The following is a 20,865-nucleotide window of genomic DNA, read 5'->3' on the forward strand; positions in this document are numbered from 1 at the left end:
GGAGCAAGACAGGGGGCTCATAGCCCCATCTAGGGATTCTGGGTTTTGTCCTCTGAGGAGTGGGATACGACGGAAGGATTTTAAGCAAAGAAATGACATTATCAAATCTGCATTTTGGGAGATCGCTTCCATGTAGAGAGAATGCTTTGAGAGGGACACAGATTCACATGATGATGGAGAGACATGAATGTACTTGGCCTATTTGGAAGTAAAAACAGGACTTGGTGATGGACTGGATAGGAGGATTGCAGAAGAAAGGGAGAGTAGGCTTAATATTTGTAGATGTTTTCTCATTTGGGATTTTTATATAAAATGTGAGGCTTAATGGTTAAGATTTTTGGTTTTTTGTGTCCCAATTTTTCAGCATTAGTTTGAAAAGACTATCCTTTCTCCATGGAATTGCTTTTGCATATTTGTCAACCATCAGTCAGCCACCTTTATGTGGGTCATTTACTCTCCTCTCTATTCTGTTCCTTTGATCTCTGTCAGTCCCGCCGCCAATACTATAGGGGTCTTGACTACTGTAGCTTTGTATTAAATCTTAAAGTAGTGTGATTTCTCAAACTATATTCCTTTTCTAAATTGTTTTATTCTAGTTCTCTTGCCTTTCCATAAACTTTAGAATGAGTTTATCTACAAAAAATACTGCTGAGATTATGATTAGAATTGCATCCAATCTATAGCTCCTTAAGACCTAGTGGGTATTTAAATGGCATGACTTGCTCCCTCTTATGTGTCATAACCTCTAATGAAGCGAGGCAGCCTGCTCCTTCATTTGCTGTGTTGTGATTATTCCCACTTATGATCGATTACGCTGGTGCCTTTTGAAGTTTGGGAGCAAATGAGGTGTGTCTATATCAAATTGGGTAGGAACAGCCATGAACATTTGACTAGTATGTTGAGGGGCTTGGGGGCCAGGTCATGGTCTGGGGCAGGTCAGCCACCATCATTTACAACCTTGTTCTCCGTGTGTCTCTCCAGAGCAGGTTGTGAGCAAGACCTGCCAGCCATCAGGGGAAATCTCCCTGCCTCGTGGTTGCCACAGGGTCATAGAACTGTTGTATACTGGACGTGATCCGATTTTTTTCTCTAGATTTTTCTTAATTTCTTCTGCCTGGCGTAGCGGCGACACTCGTATTTGTTTCTCCAAAAGTTGCATTAGAAATATATTCATGACATATCGTGACATAATGAGTAGCTCCCTGCCCTCTGCTGTAGTAGCGTCACCCATGACATCGGGGCTTTTCATGCTCTTCCCTTTGATCCCGCCGCTCACGCCCGTGGTTCCCCGGGTCTGTGTGAGGCAATGACACAGCCAGACGTGGAGCAGAACAGTGGGGTGCTGAGGGGTCACTGCTTACGTTCTCACCCTGTATACCTCTTCCATTATTGTTAATCTCCTCCCCAGTCTCTTGGCTGACTTAGAATAAAAAACTGATTTCTACTCTCCAAAGTAAATGAGAAACACAGCTGTTCTAAGGTGTCTCTTTGACTCAGGTATGTGAGTGAAGTCATCTGCCGTGACCCTGGCAAACTATTTGAACGTCCCTTTTGGTTGCTTATTTTCGTCTCTTACCAGTAAAAGTAGCAGCTCTTAGGTTTCACCTCAGATTTACAAAAAAATACTAAAATTGTCAGTAAGTTTCTCATTTTATTGAACTCATCTGGATGGAGCACCCCACCCTCAAGCTGTCTGGCCATCGTGGCAGCCCGTGGCATTTCTGCCGGGGCCTGCTGTGGCCGCGTCGTACGGACGTAGGGAACACACTCAGGCCTGTACCTCTGTGAACAGAAATTGTGGAATGTCTATCAAAGTATGAAAGATGTTTGAAAAGTACTATATGGTCTATTTAAGAAACCTCATGATGAAACTTTTCTGTTTGTAAACTGAGATTTCTTTTTTTGACCCATCTTAACGATATTCACCTTTGTCCTCATCACGTTTTCCCATGTCATCTAAGGAAGTAGCTTCACAACTGTCTTTCCGTCCTATAGAGGAGGGTGCAGAGGCTCCAGGAGGTCAAGCAACCTACTCAGAGTCACCCAGCTCTGGCAGAACAGAGCCAGGAACTCTCGGCTCAAGTCTGCAGGGCCTCATCTGGATCTCTTCTTTGGTCGGTAATAGTGGAGGGGGAAAAATGCCCTTATTTACTTTTCTTGTGCTCTGTAACTGGGGTGAGCTGCACTCTCCCGCTTGTGGAATAGCACGGTCTTTACAGGAAAGCCCCGAGCACTTCTGCATCTCTGGCCATGTGCACCCAAACTGGCAGCTTCCAGCACTGCTTTGTGAGGAAAGTGATGGCCCTCGTGCGTTTTCTCTCGCGCCCTGTTTCTTGCCTTCTGTGGCAGCTCCACCTGGGAGGTGGGGGGAGGATGGTGTTTTCACTTTAGTATTTTGTGACCTTGGACAGAAAATGCTGTCAGCTCTACCTGATTCCTGCCCTTTTCCTTGAAGGAAAAGCTGACTGGAGGGAGCTGCCTCTGTAAAGACACTCTAGTGTTCTCAAGGAATTCAGTCCCTTTCCTGAGATGTAGTGAACAAGGCATTTTTGAGGTTTTGAGTTTTGAACTGATCACATTTGATTGGCTTTAAGATATAAGGAGAACACTTCACTCTTCAGTTTCTAGTCTTTTAAATGTACAGCATCACTTCTAACTCGACCAAGTCTCTTTCACGTTATGTTTCATACCGTGTTGTTCTGCGGACCTTGGTGTCCACACTGTCTTAATGATAGCCATAGGCTCATCACATCCAGACGAATGCTCCCGTGTATGAGGGTTTCCTTACTCCCGTTACCTAAGAAACAGCTAAAGTTGTTTGTGTTCGGCCTTCCTAACCCCCCACACTCACACACAGCTCCTTGCCTCTCCCTTGGGTTGTCTCCCCCGTTTCTCTCTGAGCAGCTCTGCTGTGCCAGTCTCTCCACTTTCTTCATGTGATGGTTTGCGGCTGCCCATCTGAATACCAGTCTGCATGTGGAGTGACTGGAGAAGCCCCTCCCTGCACAAAGACCTGGAATAAGATTCTGGGTGATATTTTTTTCTGTAGGATGTCATCACATTGTGGTTCCTATTGATGAAGTCCTCCCTCCTTCACTCCGTGCCAGGCCCTGGGCCAAACACTTTACACTGTCTTAAGTTTTTGTCACAAAACGTAGACTCTTAAGCACTACTTCCCCCCTCCATTTTGCACGTGAGAAGACTGGGGCACAGGGGAGGCGGGATATAAAGCAACCAGGGGGTAGGATGCCCAAGGAAAGTCTGAAGTAGATTTCTTGAAGGGGTCAGTCTGGCTCCCCACCCCCGCACCGCCCCCAGGAGGTGCCTTGGGGGTGCTTACACTCCCGCTCGCCTGCCTGGAGACTGCTGAGCGGCTGCCAGGAGGGACCCTGAAATGTACTCCATCTCCCAGGTGACTGCTGGACCAGGTCTGTTCTGAGGTAACGGGCCCTGACTCTCTTTGGGACACACTCTGGAGCAGGGTGAGGGTCTGGAGAAGGGTGAGGGCTTGATCTTGCCCAACTACACAGACCTGGGATTTCAGGGAGAACAGGATGAAAGAGAGGAGAGGCCTTTCACCCCTCCACGTGCAGCCGCATTCAGGTCACTTGCAGCCAGGGCTGCTGATTTGAAATGAGCCTAACCTGGATGTGCAGCAAGCACTGGGCCAGGACCTACCTTTGATTCACTACGTGACTTCACTTACCACCTCCCTTTTTTGAGCTAACCGTCCTTTTTTTTAGGAAAAAAGTGACTGGCCGTATGATACCCAAGACAGTTTCATTTGCATTTCTAGCATCTAAGACATTCAGTTGTGCCAGTATATACAACCAACCCTGTCTCAGTGGCCTGAGCAGGTCTAGCCCAAGGATAGGGCCCCAGGAGGTGGCGGCAGTAGAGTTCTACTTATTAGACTGGTAAATGTCCAGATGTACTTAATAGTATATTTTTTTCCATAAATAACAAAAATAATTATCAGGTCTACTATTTATAGGACTGATTGGGGTCGACAGGGCTAAAGTATTAGCTGGCCTGTGAGGGAGTCTGGGTTCCACCTCCCACCTTTGGATGTGTCCTGACAGTGATGGCGGGCTGACTGATCATTCGGGTGGCAGGCAGTAGACACATGGCGGGGGTGGGTGGAGAACTGGTTGGGACTGGCCAGCTCCCAGACTGTTCTACCTTAAAAGTATCTTGGGACACTGAAGCAAGGAGAGGGACAGAGACTTGGGAGACAAAGCTGAAGCCGCACGAGGAGCAGGGTAGGCACAGAGGTCCAGGAGGCCTGGGGAAGGTCTGAGCTTAGCAGACAAAGGCAGCTGCTGCTGCAGAGCACAGGCCAAGGCTGTGCCAGTGCTGGCAGAAAGAGGAAAGTGGAATGTATTCCTCACCTCTCCTGCTCTGAACCTTCAGACTCCAGTGAAAACTACACACCTAGATCACCTCTACTATTTCTGGCCACCCTTCATCCCCTCATTATCCCCTCTCAGCCTACTTACCTGTTGCTCATGGCCTGCAGGGCAGGTGGGACAGTGGCACCCCTTGTGCTGAGTAGTGTATGATCCCACTGCCAGTGCACACGCACATCTGAGGAAGGCTGAGGTGCACCCTCGGCAAGCTGGGTGTTCTTTCTGCCCCTGCACTGAAGGGGCAGGGTCCACCCTAGGGCTGTCTTGAGATTTTACTCACTCCTTAGGTGCTTAAAGATTTTCCCCTCCCGTCCTACCTCCTGGTCTGAGCAGTGGGAGGGCCATTCAGCCTCCCCTGATACCTTCTGGAAGGCTGGCCTTCGGTTGGTTTAGGTCCTGGTGTAGAAGGTGGGTTGTGAGGGCAGCTGAGCACAGACTGTAGGCCCCCTGCCTTCAGCAAAGCTGTCATTTCTGCTGGAGGCATTTCTGGGGAGGTGCCGTAGCCGTGGTCATCTTAGCAATGGAGGAGCAGCCGCCCAGCAGTGGTCTGGGCTACAAGAGGCAGAAGAGGCTCTGTTACCACCTCAAAGCACTTGCTTAATCATTTAAAATGTCTGAGCTGAGCAAGTCAAGGTTTCAGATTCCAGGTGGGGCCGATCGTGGAACTCGAGCCTTTAGCTGAGGTCTCTGTTCACATTCCTGCCCCGGCCCCTGTGTGGCCTGGAGCTCCAGTCGCCCACTGCCTGCACACAACCAGTTTCTGAGTAGCCCATGGTGAATGGCACTCCTAGGGGTGTACATATGATAGTCCTAGAACTTGGGACTGCTGGTTGGTGCGGCTGGTGGCCCTGGAGAAGAGGGTTTGGTGGACAGGCACCCGGGCCCAGGGGGCTGCAAGCCTCCAAGCATCTTGGATTTATCGCCTCTGCTTTCAGCAGCGAGGCAAGGAGGTGGGAACCTCTGTCAGAAGCTGCCTAGCCTCCCAAAGTTGCTCTGCACCCAGGAGTACCCAGGCCCCTGAGTCACAAGTGTATGCTCGTACACCAATCCTTGCCACCTTCCCCTATCACCACACTGTACATATTCAACGTGGCGAGCCGTATTCATGGCGGGGGGGCGGGGGGAGCTGGTGATTTCAGAACTGTGCCATAAAAGCACGAAGTCGGTCATGTAGGCTCTGGGACCTGGGCATGTATGTTCTGGGTGGGTGGGTCCGTCCTTCCTCCCTTCATCCTTTCCTTCCCCCCATCTCTCCCCTTCCAGTGTATGTCGTGGAAGACCAAAGAAGGGATGACCTGGGCACATCTACCTGCCTCACAGCCTGCTGGACTGCCCTCTGTTGCTGCTGTCTCTGGGACATGCTCACCTGACGAGCCCAGCTCTCCAGTTCTGCCACCGCCACCGACAGCTGTGCCTGCCCCATCTCTGATTGCTGAAATCAATGACTAGCTCTGCACAGACACTTCTACCTTCAACACAGTGGGATTCTAGATTAGCAAGGGTTGCTGCTGTTTAATTCAGTGACTTGGTCTTTTTAATGTTCAAAATCCATTTCTTATTGGCCTTTCACAAATGTGCTAAATGACTTTAATTTTTTTGGCCAAAGGCTTAGTTATGAAATATATATTTTTAATTTTAGAATTATACATCCAAGGTAGTGGCATGATGTAACATACCACTGAATGATTTCTCTGCTAACACCCTGTATGTTTCAATAAATTTGTCTAAATGTCAGCTGTCTGAATTATTCCAGATAGTCTCTGCCCTGGGTTTCTCAACTAGTGGCCACTGTCCAGTATATGATGATCCAATTTACCTTTTCATTCTAGCTGCTACTAGGAAGGCAGGGTCCAAGGCTACACATCCTTCCGCCAGGTCAGGGGGCCCTCACCAAGGAGCCATACTGGCTTCTACCCGGAGCTTAGGAAAGGGCATCTTGGTAACTGTGGCTGCCCCAGGGTCTGCTCTGGAAGGAGAAGCCACAGTCAGGGCCAGACTTTCTTTTCCTGCTCTGCCCTCCCAGAACCCAACCCCGCATTCCTGCTATGAGTGGAACACACCCCAGAAGAGAGAAGAGCTGTCTGTCATAGTACAAACTCATCAGCGAGGCCGTTCATCTCAGCTTTGGCCACAGGGTGGCGCTGAGCTGCCACAGCAGTGAGTCCGATTTTCCTTCTTTAGCTGACAGCTCCTTGCCTACCCTCTCTCTGCCTGCCCACCTTTCCACCCAATCAGCCAAGTGCTGATACATATTTAACTACCAGCTCTCTGTTTAAAAACAAAAAGCCATGATTTTGTAGCATCACCTGATTTCTGTGCAGTAAATGGTCGGTCCCACGGAGCTGATTTCAAGCTACCAATATATCCTCCTGAACATGGACTTGGGAAGAGAAGTGCAGGAGCACACTGTTACGTAGGTTTCCACCATCAGATACAACAGACTGTTAACCTCAAAAACATAGATAATGGCCAGATTTAGTAATTAGGATAAGTTCTGAATATTTATTAACCTCGTTTTTAATATAATTTAATTGTAAATTTAAAAACTCAATTTTTAATAATGCCTATTAACAACTGGCTTGCAACAAAATCCCTGAAAATTGACTTGGCTCTCCCGAGCCAGTACAGTCCAGCTCCAGCACACTACTGCCCCTATGCCTCCTGGAGGCCTCAGGATTATAGTGTCCACCTTATGACATTGGCCAGAGGGAGACCGTCTTAGAAGTGCTGCTGGTCTAGTACCTAATTTTCTTTTACAATGTTTGGGAATCTTTAGGCAGACTGCCACTGAGGAACCACCATTCTATTCACTTACATTCAGCTATGCCCTGGTCTCCTTTTCTCCTTACCTGCATACTACATGGAGGCTCAGAAATTGAGGGATTTACTGAAAGGAACGGAGGCAGAAAAAAGAAGAGGGGAAGGCTTCAGTGCAGAAGGAGCAGGACCACAACCCTGGGGAGGAGGAGGGAGGACTGAGGTGTAGACAGCCACTGCCTCTCTGGCCCTGTGTTCTCATCTGTCAGCTCAAGAAAAGCAAACTTAGCGGAGTGGGACAGATGTCTTTTATTGGTCTGACCAGCATGACTAGTAGTAGGCCCAGGCAGAGCTTCCCCTCTCCTGGCTCCCATCTCCCCTCTCCTGGCTCCCTTCTCCCCTCTCCTGGGATTTCATGACTCACCACCAGGGAAGAGGGGTGGCAGGCAGAGCCAGAATAAATACAGAGATGGGATATGAGAGGAGCTCCAGAGTGATGCAGAAAACACAGGGTTACCAGACCATCCAGATAAAACGTCCATCAGGCCGAGCAGAGCAGTCTCCCTATATAGGCTCCTCTGCCCCTGCCAGGAACAGGAGGGGCTGGGAGGAAGCGCTTCCTCTAGAGGCTTCCTACTGTGCCCTTCGTGCCATCAGCATCTCCCGGATATTGTCCTCAGCTTCCTTCACACTCCGCTCCAGGTAGGATTTTTTCTGCTACAATATGAGAAAGAAACAAGGGTTAGGACCAGGGTGAATGTGCCAGGTTGGCAGGTGCAGTTTTCATGCCCAATGGTTATGGCTTCTCTGACCACTGACTTCCAGGAGCCTATGGTCTATTGGGAACCAGGTATACACACCTGCCCAGTGGGTTCCCCCACCTCCGACCCATGAGCACAAGGGAGGGGTCCCTTGGTACAGGAAGCAGGAGTGCTCTGTGGAAGGCAACAGCACTCTTCCCCCAGAAGGAAGCAGACTCTAAAAACAGGCGTCTTGGTACATGAAGTTACACCAGATAGACAAAGGCCAGGAAATTCCAGGACAAAGCGCTGGCCCCATAACAGACTGTCTCTCAAGGTTTTCCATGGCCCAGGCCAGGCGCCTGTAGCTGCCACTGCTGCAGAATGGACAGCATACCCTCTGCTCTGTCCAGTGAGATGACAAGCTGCGTTGAATACTGAGAAGCTGTATCACACGTCTCACCAAGGCAGATGAGTCAGGATGAAATCTGCTTTTCTACTGAAACTGCTGCTTGCCAGGAATCCAGGACAGTGACACACTGAGTAAAACAGACCTTTTGGAAGTTTACCTCCTACCCCATCTGGGTCCTAAATTAAAAATCTCAACTTAGACAAAGAACTTTACTTTCAAGAGACACATCTGGACCAGGATTATGAAAGATTAGTCAAAGGAAATGATGTCTGTACATTATTTGCCCTGTGTCACCCCAGAAATATGGTGGCCTCACCACTGGTCCCTGCCCTGAGGACATGGTTATGGCTACATTCCCACTTAAGACATGAAATGAAAAATAATCCCCTCCCAGGCAAGGTGCATGTGACTGGGCCACACTAGAGCCAGCAATGCAGAGCCCTAGCGCAGATGCAGTTGGTGAGTGCCATACCTCACCCTTACCCCCTTTACCCAAGCAGCTGGGGGTTCAATTTGACCACTAAAGTACCCAGATAACCATGGAAGCCAGGGAAAGGCTGGGGCAGAAGACAGGGGAGCAGCCTGGTCTCAGGCCTTGCTTGGGAACTGATCCCCAACCTCTGACACAGGAAAACACAAATGAATGCTTCTACTGCCCTAGGCCTTCACCATTAAACCTCTCTGGTGCCCCTCTACATACTCCTGCCTCTACCATCTCCCACTCTCTGTCCAGATATTTATTAAATGATACATTTAAAGAATTTATAGTTTCCCTTAGGTGCCAAATATTGTGGTATCCACAAATCTTTATCACAGTTCTTGTGTGAACCTCTGGTTCCTGTTTGTCTCCTAACTTCAAATTTCCTGAAAGGCTAGAAAGAGCCATATCTCTTTACTCATCTCCCACACAATTCCTCACAAAAGAACAGGCGCTCCACAAAAACTCATGGTGACCAAGATAATTCAATAGCCATAAATGTAGACTGTTGCTAAGGAAATTTGTTTAATTACGTTGCTAAACCTGATACAGCCCTATCATTGTGATATCAGAGTGTGAACTTAAACCTCCTTTGTAAACAATCGTTAGATTTTACTTGCAGTGAGTGAAAACGAGGGAAATACTAAAAACTCCTGACACACCACTGAAGAATGTACATGTACTAATGTTGCAGAGCAGCCAGAGCAAGTGCCAGGCATCGCCTGGGCACCTTTTGGGCCCCAGCTGTGCAGAAATCTAAGGAAAAGGCTAGTGGAGCAAGCGGGGCTCTACACCTGCATTAAGTAGTCATCCACGTACGCAGCGACCCAGGTCTGCTGCTTTCCATCGCTGCCAACTTGCGCCAGCTAGCAAAACCACAAACTTGGAACATCAGCAGTAGCTTTTCTCCCTACCGCCCGCACAGGCTTCTGGCCAATCAAATTCAGGTTGTAATTCTCAGCTTTAAAATTCTCCATTCTATCACATCTCTTCCTTCTATCCTCCACTTCTAGTTTCATTACTTTTCTATGATTTTTACCACTGCTTTTCCTAAAGTCTGCAAGTTTGAAAAACAATGTAAAATGAACTTGTCTATCTTTAAATCTCTAAAGAGACATACTGGACACTAACTTTTTATCCTACCACAGATAGGGCATTCCTAGCATAGAGGGACCTACTCCCTAACTGTATTTCAATAGTTCCTGTCTCACCCTCAAACACATCTAAGCCCAGAAGACCCTCATAGTCAAACCTGGACCGAAACACTTGATGTGTGTTGAACTGTGTCTCACAAAAAGATATGCTGAAGTCCTAACCCCCAGTACCTGTGAATGTGACCTTATTTGGAAATAGGGTCTTTGCAGATGTAACAAGTTAGGATGAGTTTCTACCACATTAGGGCAGGCCCCAAATCCAACAATTAGTGTCCTTATAAGAAGGCCACATAAAAACACAGGGACACACAAGGAGAATGCCACGCACTGATGGAGGCAGAGGGTGGAGGGATGCACCTGTAAGATTAGGAAGGCCCAGGATGGCCCACAACCACTATAAGCTAAGAAGAGGAGAGGATTCTTCCCTAGACCCTTCAGAGGCAGCATGGCCCTGCAAAACCTTGATTTCAGGCTTTTAGTCTCCCTAACTGTGAAAAAATAAATTTCTGTTGCTTTAAACCAAGTTTGTGGTAGCTTCTCATGCAGCCCTAGGATATCAACACTGTACCTCAAATGAGATGCTCCCTCACACAGAGTTTATCCCAAGGTTCTTCTGCACCCACAGCTGCTGCCCACACTGAATCGTAGAGGCCTAGATAAGGATCCCTAAACGTTAGTGTGCTAGGATCACACTCACAGGAATAACTGTGGTAGAACTGACCCACATACACATGAGACCATCAGACAGAATGAAGAAAATTAAGGAAGCAATAATTAAGTTAAACGTTTTCTGCCTTGAATCCCCACAGCTTCTTAAAACCACTACGCAAATCAGAAACTCTGTGGACCCTGGTCTTCCCCATTCCTGTAAATAACAACTCCATTCTTGCAACTGCTCAAGACAAAAATTTTGATGTCATCATCGAATCTTTCTTTCACAGCTGACATCCAATCAAACAACAAATCCTGTCAGTGTTATCTCAGAATGTATCCACATTCTGACCTTAATGAAGAACCTCCTAAGTGGTCTCCTTTTTCCTGTCCTCAATCCCCCTCCCCTCCAGTTTCTTCTGCACATGGTGGCCAGAGTCATCTTTTAGTATTTAAAACTTTCCAATGGCTTGCCATCTTTCTCAAAATAAAAGGGAAAGCCTTTTCAAAACTCCAGGTATAGTCTAGCTCTGAGGTGACTCTCTGACCTCCTGGCCCATGTTGCTCCAATCCACCAGCCATGCTCCTGCCTGTCCTTTGCCCTTGGTTCCCTCTCTTCCCCAAATACAACTTGCTCCTTCACTTCCTTCAGGTCCTTCTCAAATGTCACCTTATGAGAAAGGCCTTCTTGATCACGTGCAGCTCCACACTCTGTATTCTCTTCACCCTGATTTTCCTCCCTAGTATGTGTTGCCACCTGAAGCAATATTTGTCTGTCTTCCCTTAGGAAAAGAAAAAGTTCATGAGAGCAAGACTTTTGCTCTGCTCACTGATATTCTTACTCCCAGTGCCTACAAGAATGGCTGGTTCATAATGGGAACTCAATAGTTGTTGAAAACAAGTGCATTTATCATGGGAAATGATGCCTTACTGGTTTACCTGTACACACACTCCTTTTTAGTTTTCCCTCCCAACTTGAATGAATGATGAACACCCACCAGAGGAAGCAAAGGCAGAAACTGACGATTCTCCTTCAAGGTGGTTTTCAGTTTGGGGCATGATCTCTAACCTCCGCCCCTGGCTATACACAGGCTTATCACTCAGACCTCACTGACCCTGATGGGGACATCAAAGCCCTGCTCCCAAAAACAAAACAGGCCCTAAGGGTCAAGCCCTCACACTTTATCAGGTCAACTTATAAAACCATAAAACAAACCAGCCCAATTTCCCACATCCTGGAGTTGGAAATCCTTGAGAAACTGCTCCATGTGATGTCAACGTCAGGGCTGCTGTGCACTACAAGGGATAATGACTGCTTTGAGAACTCCAGGAGGTATTTTAAATCCCCCAGCATGAGCCCCCGGGAAGGCATTTGCTGGCCTCACACTGCAGCACCTTTCTGTCTTGCTGAGCAATCTCCCTCAGAACCCTTTCGCTAGGAAATTCTCCAGTGGCATCAGACCACAGAGCTCTGGGTACAATGACATTCCTGTGGGACCTTGTCCTGACGTGAAATTCTGAGATTTCCTGTGGGGCTCAGCACAGCCAGGGAAGTGACATTGCTGGAGTTATTGCTCATCAGCCTGAGGTTCTTCTTTCCGGGAGTCAGACAGGGGCTGATGTTTCACTCTCATCCTCTCACAAAGGGAAGAGGCTCAAGTCCCTAGAACTCTTACGACATGACACAGTCTCTCAAATATACTCCTGAGGTAATTCATCTTGTGACACTATCTCTACAGACTTTTTTCTTATGAACTTTGTCTCCCTCTCTTTCTCTAAATTAGTATTTTTCCTGCTTCTCATTTATTGGAGTATAGAAATGTTTTTCCCCCTCTCACTTTCTATTTCCCCACCTGTAAAATGAGGATATGGACAATACCAAATTCAAAACTCAAGAGCCTCAATGATTCTCGTGTTCTCTCAGTTTGCAGAACTATAAAATGGCCAGAGGGGGCCAGCTGCCCATAATGGGGAAGTTCAGCAAGAGGCCAAGAATTCACTGAAGGCTGGGGAGGCATGCCTTGGCAGACGGTGTCAAATGTGAAGAAGGCAGAGAAATAAGAGGAGGAAGAGAGAAACAGAGGTAACGCAGGGGCACAATTAGAGAAGTCAGAAAGGGAAATGAGACAGAGATGGGCAGAGCCCTGAAACTGCAAGTGCTGTGACGGCCTGAATGGGTGAGGGGCTCTCACCAGAGGCAGAAAACGCAGGCCAAACCTGATCAGGAATTTGAAGATACGAGACAACTTATCCAAGGACACATGTCCACTTGTGAAGTCATCTGGGTATATATCCACTTCACCACTGAGGACACAAGGCTCTAAGGTAACTGCTGAACTACATACTTTGAGACAACCTCAAAGAATAAGAAAGCAATTTATGCAAGGAGCAAGAGAATGAAAGGAAATCTACTGTCTGTGCATCTTTTAGAAGCTGCTTTCAAAACATCTTTCAGAGGTTCCTCTGCTGAAAGACAGGGACAAAAGACTTGGTCCAGCTGACCACTGACCTTGTTTTTTCTCCCAGATGTTCTTTTACCTGCTAAAGAGACTGTGACATGCTGACCCGGTGATGCAATCCACGGGCCTCTGGAACGAGCAAGTGGAGGTCATCAAGTGGGGTGAGCACAGGGGCAGTGTTTGGTGCTGGAGATGGTGCTGACCCGATAGTGCGCCACGACCCAGGTGTGTGACCCAGAAGTTGGCGGGACTGCACTGGTAGCTCTGAGGGCAGAGAACCTGGGAGACACCAGAGCAGAGCACTGACGTTCCCATGGCTAAAGCGAGGCCAAGGGCAGAGTCAACGAAGAGTACTTAAAGCGCTCCAACCCCACCTACTACGCACCACCACTCAGAAACAGGTCTAGAAGCCTCCATTTCAATAAAAGGGGTACAGACCTGGCCCCTGTCAGGGCTGACAACCACAGAACAAAAAGGAGGCCCTGCTCAACAACCAGGGCAAGCTCTGGTCACCATAACACTAGCCGTACCCCCAATTCAAAAAGATACATGCACCTCAACGTTTATAGCAGCACTATATACAACATCCAAGACATGGAAGCAACCTAAACGTCCATGCACAGATGACTGGATAAAGAAGCTGTGGTATATTTATACAATGGAATACTATTCGGCCATAAAAAAGAATAAAATGCCATTTGCAGCAACATGGATGGACCTGGAGATTGTTATTCTAAGTGAAGTAAGCCAGAAAAGAGAGAAATACCATATGGTATCACTCATATGTGGAAATCTTAAAAAAAAAAAAAACAAAACAAAAACAAAAAAACACCATGAACTCATCTACAAAACAGAAACAGACTCGCAGACACAGTAAATAATCTTATGGTTATCAGGGAAAGCGGGGAAGGGATAAATTTGCAAGTCTGAGATTTACGAATGTTAGCCACTAAATATAAAAACAGATTTAAAAAAAAAAGCTTCTCCAGTATAGCACAAGGAACTATGTTCAATATCTTGTAATAACCTTTAATGAAAAAGAATATGAAAAAGAACATATGTATGTATATGCATGACTGGGACACTGTGCTGTACACCAGAAATAGACACATTGTAACTGACAGTACTTCAATTAAAAACAAACAACAACAAAAAAGTGGAGATTCTGACACTGCTACCACATGGGGTCAGACTCCCAAATGCCGCCTATGATTACATGCTCGATCTACCCAAGACAAACCTCTACTCAAGCACCTTACACCAGAGATTTCCTGGGGATGGGGGTCAGGGGGATTCTTACTTCCTCCAAATAACAGTGTTTAGCCTTTTAGTCCCCCTAGAGTTATGTGATCTCTACCTACTACTGCCCTCCTGAACACATCAGCTTCATTTAAGTCACAGACAAAGACAAGTTCATCAGACAACCTGAGAAAGAAAGGAAGTTAGCTTATGGGTACACGAAAAGCAAGGAGTGGCAAATGTTCCAATGCATATGGCACTGAGCGGGCTTCATCCAAAGAATCATTACATTTGTGGGCACCAAGCTTAAAAGGGATAAGACAAGCCAATAAATCGTGTAAAGTGATAAAAAGCTGATGCAGATAGGGACGTTTGGCTCAGAGAAGATTAAGGGGAGAAGGAACCCAATCACTACCTTAAATATCTAAAGCAATGGCTCTTAAAGTAGTCTGCAGACCACCAGCATCAGCAACACTGGGGAACTTGTTAAAAATGCACATTCTTGTGCCCCTGCCCAGGCCCACTGAATCAGAAACTCTAGGGGTGGAGCCGGGCAATGTGGTCTCACAGGCCCTCCAGGTGATTCTGATTGTGATGCACACTCAAGTTTGAGAATCTCATTGAAAAATGAAAGTCTGCAAACTTTCTGTAAAGGGCCAGACAGCAAATATTTTAGGCTTTATAGAGTTGTCTCAATTACAACTATTCAACTCTGCCACTGCAATGCAAAAGCAATACAGAAAATGTGCAAACAAATGGGCACAGCTGTGTTCTAAAAACACAAAAACAAGTGAGCCACCTCTGGCCAGCAGGCTGTAATTTGCCAACGTGTGTTTTTAAAAAAGAGGAAGCCTTAAAAGGTAGAACTGAATCCAGCAGGTAGAGAGTTTAACTTCCAATGAAAGTTGCCTAATAAAAGCATAAATGTCCATCCATCCACCCTTTCATTTATTCATTCTAGCCTACTGCCAAACCATTTCTCCTCTTTTTTCTTCCCAAAACCCTGGTTCTTGAAGTTTGTGGCATCATGCTGTACCATCCTCTTCTCCCCTTCTTGCCACTACAGTCTATCAATATCCTGGGTACTGCCCATCATTCATCAATGGCTCACTGTCTTCCTCTCCACCACTCCTGCACCATTCAAGGTGATTCAACAAGAACACAGCTGACCCATCCAACACCATGACCTCCTCTCCGCTCAGTTTTTACTTTATCTCACCTAAGCCACAAAGCCCACAATCATACCCTAGAGATCTCAACAATACCAGTAATTGTACCACTTCAGTTTCACCCCACTGCTTCCTATTTTTCCCAGATCATTTCTATCTGATAACTCGCCCTCTAGCACTTCTTGAAACCCGTCACTCAACATTATCCATTATGCTTCCATGGTCCCCACACCCCCTACCCAGATTAGCTTTCACAGCCCACCATTTATATTTATTCCCCCTGTAAACTCCCTTTTGCCACCTCTCCCTCTGTTGCACTTGCCTGGAAAAATGCCAGTCAAGCTAAACTTTACCCTCTACCTACTCCATGTTTGTACCCAAACAGCTGAATGTTGCTGGAAAAAAGCACTTAACTATGCTATGTGGTTTCACTTTAAATTCAGGACCATGAATCTCAAATGGGCACTCACCGCTGTCCAGAAATGCTATTAAATTTCCTTAATATGTTAACTTGTCTGTTCTCCAAAATAACTATTTTATACTTTATCTTGCCTCCTCAAATCCACTACACTCTCTCCTCCCCTCTCATTCCCAGCTCACTGAGAAAATAGAAGCAATCTGATGAGAATTCCCTCTTTCAACTACCAAATTTACTACCTAACCTATATCTGTATGTATACTCTTCTTTCCCTATTGTTAAAACGGATAGAGTGTATCTGCTTCTATCAAAACACAATCCTTCCATTTGGCGTTCATTCCATCCCCTTCTCAAAAATTTCACTCCCATAGTTATCCTTTTTCTTTCTTTCTTATTAATCTTTAATTTCTCTTTCTCTGCAAGAGAAATCCTTCTTGGTAAGGCAAGTCATTTAAAAAAACAAACAAACAAAATCTTTCTTGACCTCACATTCCCCTGTGGGTAATGCCCCCATCTTTCCTCCCCTTATTAGCAAACCTCTTGAAACAACTGTCTAGTAGCTGCCTCCACTTCTTTATCTCCCATTTGCTTCTCAGATCTCTCCAATCATGCTTCCCATCTCCTCTGCTGACCTGACTGCTGTCTAAGTCACCAGTGTTCTCTTGTTGCCCAAAGCAGTAGTTACTTCTCCATTCTCTTAATTCTTAATCACCAACAGCATTCAACACAATTCTTCAAATACTTTCTTCTCTTAGCTTTCATGATACCACGTTCCTGTTTTCCTCCTACATTACTAGCTTACTCTTTTGTGGACTACTCCTCTGCTCAACTTCAAAATGTTGTCATTTTCTGGGAAGCTGTCCTGGAACTTTTTTCTATCACCGTCTCTTAGAAACCCTCATCTCATCTCATAGCTTTAAACCTTATTATGACTCCCAAATTTATATCTCCAACCCAGACCTCCCCTGAACTCCAGATTTATACATCCAATTGCTTAAAAAAACATATCCTCATGGATGTCAAACCTAAACTTAACATGTCTAAAACAAGCACAATTGATTTAGTCACCCCACCCCCTCCCAGTCTCCTCCATCTCAGTGAATGGCAGTCATCCAATTGCTCAATTTAAAAACCAGACACACACACACACAAATACAGAAGCTATCCTAGATTCTTCTCTTTTCCTCAAACCCCGTATCTCCAATCCATCTATCAGTCTTAACTTACTTCTAAATGTATCCCTAAACTATCCTCTTCTTTCTATCCAGCTCCAGTGCTACCAGTCCAAGCCTAAATGTTTGTCATAAATATTTTAACATGTAAATCAGGTTACTTTCTGCTCAAAATCCTTTAATGTCTTCCCTTGGCATTTAAAATACAATAAAAAAAAAAAAAACCTCTTAACCCGGGCAATAAGGCCATACATGACCCGGTCCCTGCCAACCAGAGTTAGAACAGAGTTTCCTGCAGAATACCCAGTGAGTCATGAATGGGTGGGTAATAGATGTGTCCAGCATTATTGATTCTTTTAGTCCCTAGAGTGTCTGGGTAGCTTAGCACAGCCAAAGCCCCCCAGAGCAGTTACCTCCACCTTGAACATCCTTTGTCCACTTACTCCAGTGAATCATGCAAATACTATTCTCTGGGTGCTATGATGTAAAAAGTGTTGGGAAGCACTGGGTTAGAAAATACAAGTGTGAATGGTTGAGGAACCTACTGAAAAGCCATTGCAGTTATCTCAGAAAGAGATGAAAGTATCTTAGTGGTGGCAATGGAAATGGAGAAAGAGATTTAGGAAATATTCAGGAGAAGAGCCAACAAGAGGACTTCCAACAACTACTTCACCATAATCTTAATTATTTATCAGAAGTTGGGGTAGGGGTGGTCAAGAATAACACCCAAGAGGACCAAGGGAAGATAGTAAGTTCAGTCTGAGACAATGAATTTAAGGTACCTGTGAGACATCCAAGAGAGATGTGAGAAGAAAACTAAATTGGGCCTGAAGTTCATAGAAGAAGTCTGGGCTACAGATACAATTTTGCATACAGGTAGTACTTGAAACCATGAGAATGGCTGAAATTCCTAGAGGAAGAACAAAGCATAAGAGGACTTCGCCGCTAGAAAAGTCAATATTTAGTAAGATTGGAAGGAAAAAGAGGAACCAGCAAGTAACACTAAAAGGAGGGACACTGTATCATAGAAACCAAGAGCAGAGCAGTTCAGGAAAAAGGGTGAGATTACTAGAAATCACTAGATGTGTCCAAGTAGGAACTGTGATGACAACACGTCAGAAATGGTTGAGGGCAGGGGAGAGGAGTGCTCCATCATGTGGCCTCTAGGATAACCCTTTTCTAACCCTTCCAACTTAAAAAAGTCTACGGCTCTTTGAGACCTGATCATAAAACTCCATGAAGGAAAACTACCCGATATTTTGTCACAGATGAGCCCTAAGAGTATCCAAACTGTAGTGTCAGCACCAATAATTTTACCTCCTATCTTCAAAGAAGACACTGGGGCCTTGTACCCATCCAATACAAGGGTTGTAGAAGCACCAGTATTATTAAACCTAAGGAAATTATTAGAAGGCCTAAAATCCTATATTCAGGAAATAAAGGAGCAAGGAGAATGTCCTTCAGAGACCACACAATATCATAGCTGAGAATTTTGTGTAGTATATATGCACCAACAGTATACTAAACATGCCAAGTATTTGTCTGATTCAGGACCTGAGTAAAAGACATCAGGAAAAGGATGCACAAAGACCACTAGCAACATCACAACCCTCAGGTCTTTGATTCCTTTCTGAAATAAAACAACAACAACAACAAAAACTCCAAAACCCAAAAATTAAAAATTACAGCCCACACAGAACACTTCTCTAAGTTTCATATGTGAGAAATACACGTATACAACACAAAATAAAGAAATCTCATGAAAACAAATTTTATAAAAGTAATACATTTCCTAATATACATTGTTCTTCCTCTGCTTCTCCAGGATCAGAAAGCCAAGTATTCATCTATAAGGACTATTAAAACTCTACCAGTCCTCTAAATTAGCAAATAAAACAAGTTTTACTGTTTCAGTTTGTCTTTAGTTTGCTCTAATCTTACAAGAAGAGCAAGAGGATCAAATCAACAGTGTTTTTACTATGGAGTTTGGCCTGTAGGCATGGTAAAGGGGTAGGTGAATAAGGGTGTGACTTCTGAGAGAGGAAGTAAGGGCAACACCTTGCATTCTTAGAAGTGGAGGTGTAACTGACTCAACTGCGGTGGCAACACTAACATGAAGGTATGTATGGCAAAAGCCTCAAGTCAGTCCAATCCTACTCTGCTCCAAGCAACTCAAGAATTTCTATTTTCTTACAACTCAACAACAACAAAATATACAGCCATATTAAAAAATGAGCAAAGGATCCTCAAAGAGACATTTCTCCAAAGAAGATATATTAATGGCCAATAAGCACAGAAAAAGATGTTCAACATTATTATCACTGGGGAAATGCAAATAAAAACCACAGTGAGATATTAATTTACACCCACTAAATGGCTATAATCAAAAATGGAAAATAAATGTTAGTAAAGACATGGAGAAATTAGAACCCTCATATATTGATGATGGGAAATGTAAAATGATGCAGCTGCTATGGAAAAGTTTGTCAGTTAGTAAGGAAATTAAAAAGATAAAATTACCATATGACCCAGCAATTCTACTCCTAGGTATATACCCAACCAAGAGAAATGAAAACAGATGTTCCAAGGAAAACTTGTGAATGTTGATAGCTTTACTCATAATAGTACACAAGGAGAAGCAACCCAAATGTCCATCAACTGATGAGCAGATAAACAAAATGTGGTATATCCACACAATGGAATATTATTCAGACATAAAAAGAAATGAAGTACTGATACATGCTACAACAAAAGTGAACCCTGAAAACATTAAGCTAAGTGAAAGAAGCCAAGCACACACAAAAACCATATACTGTAGGACCTATTTATAGGAACATCCAGAACAGGCGAATCTATACAGACAGAAAACAGATCAATGACTGCCAGGTGCTGGGAGAAGGGGAAATGGGAAGTGACTGCTTAATGGGTAAGGGGTTTCTTTTGGTGGTGGTGAAATATTCTAGATTAGACAGTAATGATGGTTGTGCTTAAAAACAGGCATGGCAAGGCAAGTTCCTAATGAATTATTTTCACAGCAAATTAGTCTTTACTCCACCCAAAGACTGAGAGTAACACACACAAACCAGTCAGGGTAAAATAAACTGACGTATTAATTTCTGAAAATGAACTTTAACGTTATCAGCAGAGGCATTAACATCTAGATTAATGAGTTAACAAGGTACCCTGGGAGAGCCAATGGACAAACAAGGGCAAGGAAACTTCTATGTGACCACATTACTACTTTCCAATCGAGTGACATATTTATACAACTAAAAAAATAGAGATATGGCAACCGGAAACCCATAAAAGGACCTGGAGACAGTGAAAACAGCTAAGAGCTCAAAGCCACTAAAAGCACAGATGCATGACTCATCGGCACCTCTTCTGCTGATCTGTGTAGGTCATCAGAGGGCAGAACTGGAGAGCTACAAACACACTATACTATCAAAGGGCTACTTATGAAACTTTCAGAAAACTTTGCCTTTCTTTTCATTAAGAAAGAGAAAAAAATTAACAATAAAAATAAATAAAAGCCAATCTCCAAAAAAGAAAAAAAAGAAAGAAAGAGAAAAAGAGAACACAGTTATACATGTCAGAATCACCTAGAAATCACTGTACTCTTAGCTAAACCTCTAGGTCAGACAAGCAACCCAGGGTCCTTGCTCTCCTCACTCTTGAGTGCTCTGAGGGGCACTGAGAAGTCAGGTCACATTACCCAGTGACACTTCTCCATCCAGGATCATACAGGGGCTCATATCATGATTAAATCACTCTACAGACCAGACGTCACAGCTGCCACTTGTCCCA

The 20,865-nt window shown here is 45.0% G+C and overlaps 2 protein-coding genes and 1 long non-coding RNA gene across 4 annotated transcripts in view; 1 reads left to right on the forward strand and 2 right to left on the reverse strand.

Annotated features, from left to right (window-relative positions):
- CYSTM1 (cysteine rich transmembrane module containing 1) overlaps positions 1-6,143 on the forward strand; it is a 68,208-nt gene extending 62,065 nt beyond the window's left edge. For both annotated transcript variants that reach the window (XM_031449141.1, XM_064484354.1), the window contains exon 4: positions 5,673-6,143. In XM_031449141.1, the coding sequence (XP_031305001.1) occupies positions 5,673-5,779 (107 nt within the window). In that variant the 3' untranslated portion in view covers positions 5,780-6,143. The remainder of the gene's footprint in view (positions 1-5,672) is intronic.
- On the reverse strand, positions 1,632-6,708 carry LOC135321011 (uncharacterized). Its single transcript, XR_010380381.1, has 2 exons — positions 6,226-6,708; positions 1,632-4,961 (listed from the first exon to the last, which is right to left on the reverse strand). It is a non-coding gene; the product is annotated as an uncharacterized LOC135321011 (long non-coding RNA).
- A 752-nt stretch (positions 6,709-7,460) lies between these two features.
- The window catches only part of PFDN1 (prefoldin subunit 1), a 59,428-nt gene continuing 46,023 nt past the window's right edge, over positions 7,461-20,865 (reverse strand). The window contains exon 4 of the mRNA XM_010990778.3: positions 7,461-7,883. Within this exon, the coding sequence (XP_010989080.1) occupies positions 7,800-7,883 (84 nt within the window). The 3' untranslated portion in view covers positions 7,461-7,799. The remainder of the gene's footprint in view (positions 7,884-20,865) is intronic.

The sequence above is a fragment of the Camelus dromedarius genome, chromosome 3, assembly GCF_036321535.1.
Source record: "Camelus dromedarius isolate mCamDro1 chromosome 3, mCamDro1.pat, whole genome shotgun sequence".
NCBI lineage: Eukaryota > Metazoa > Chordata > Mammalia > Artiodactyla > Camelidae > Camelus > Camelus dromedarius.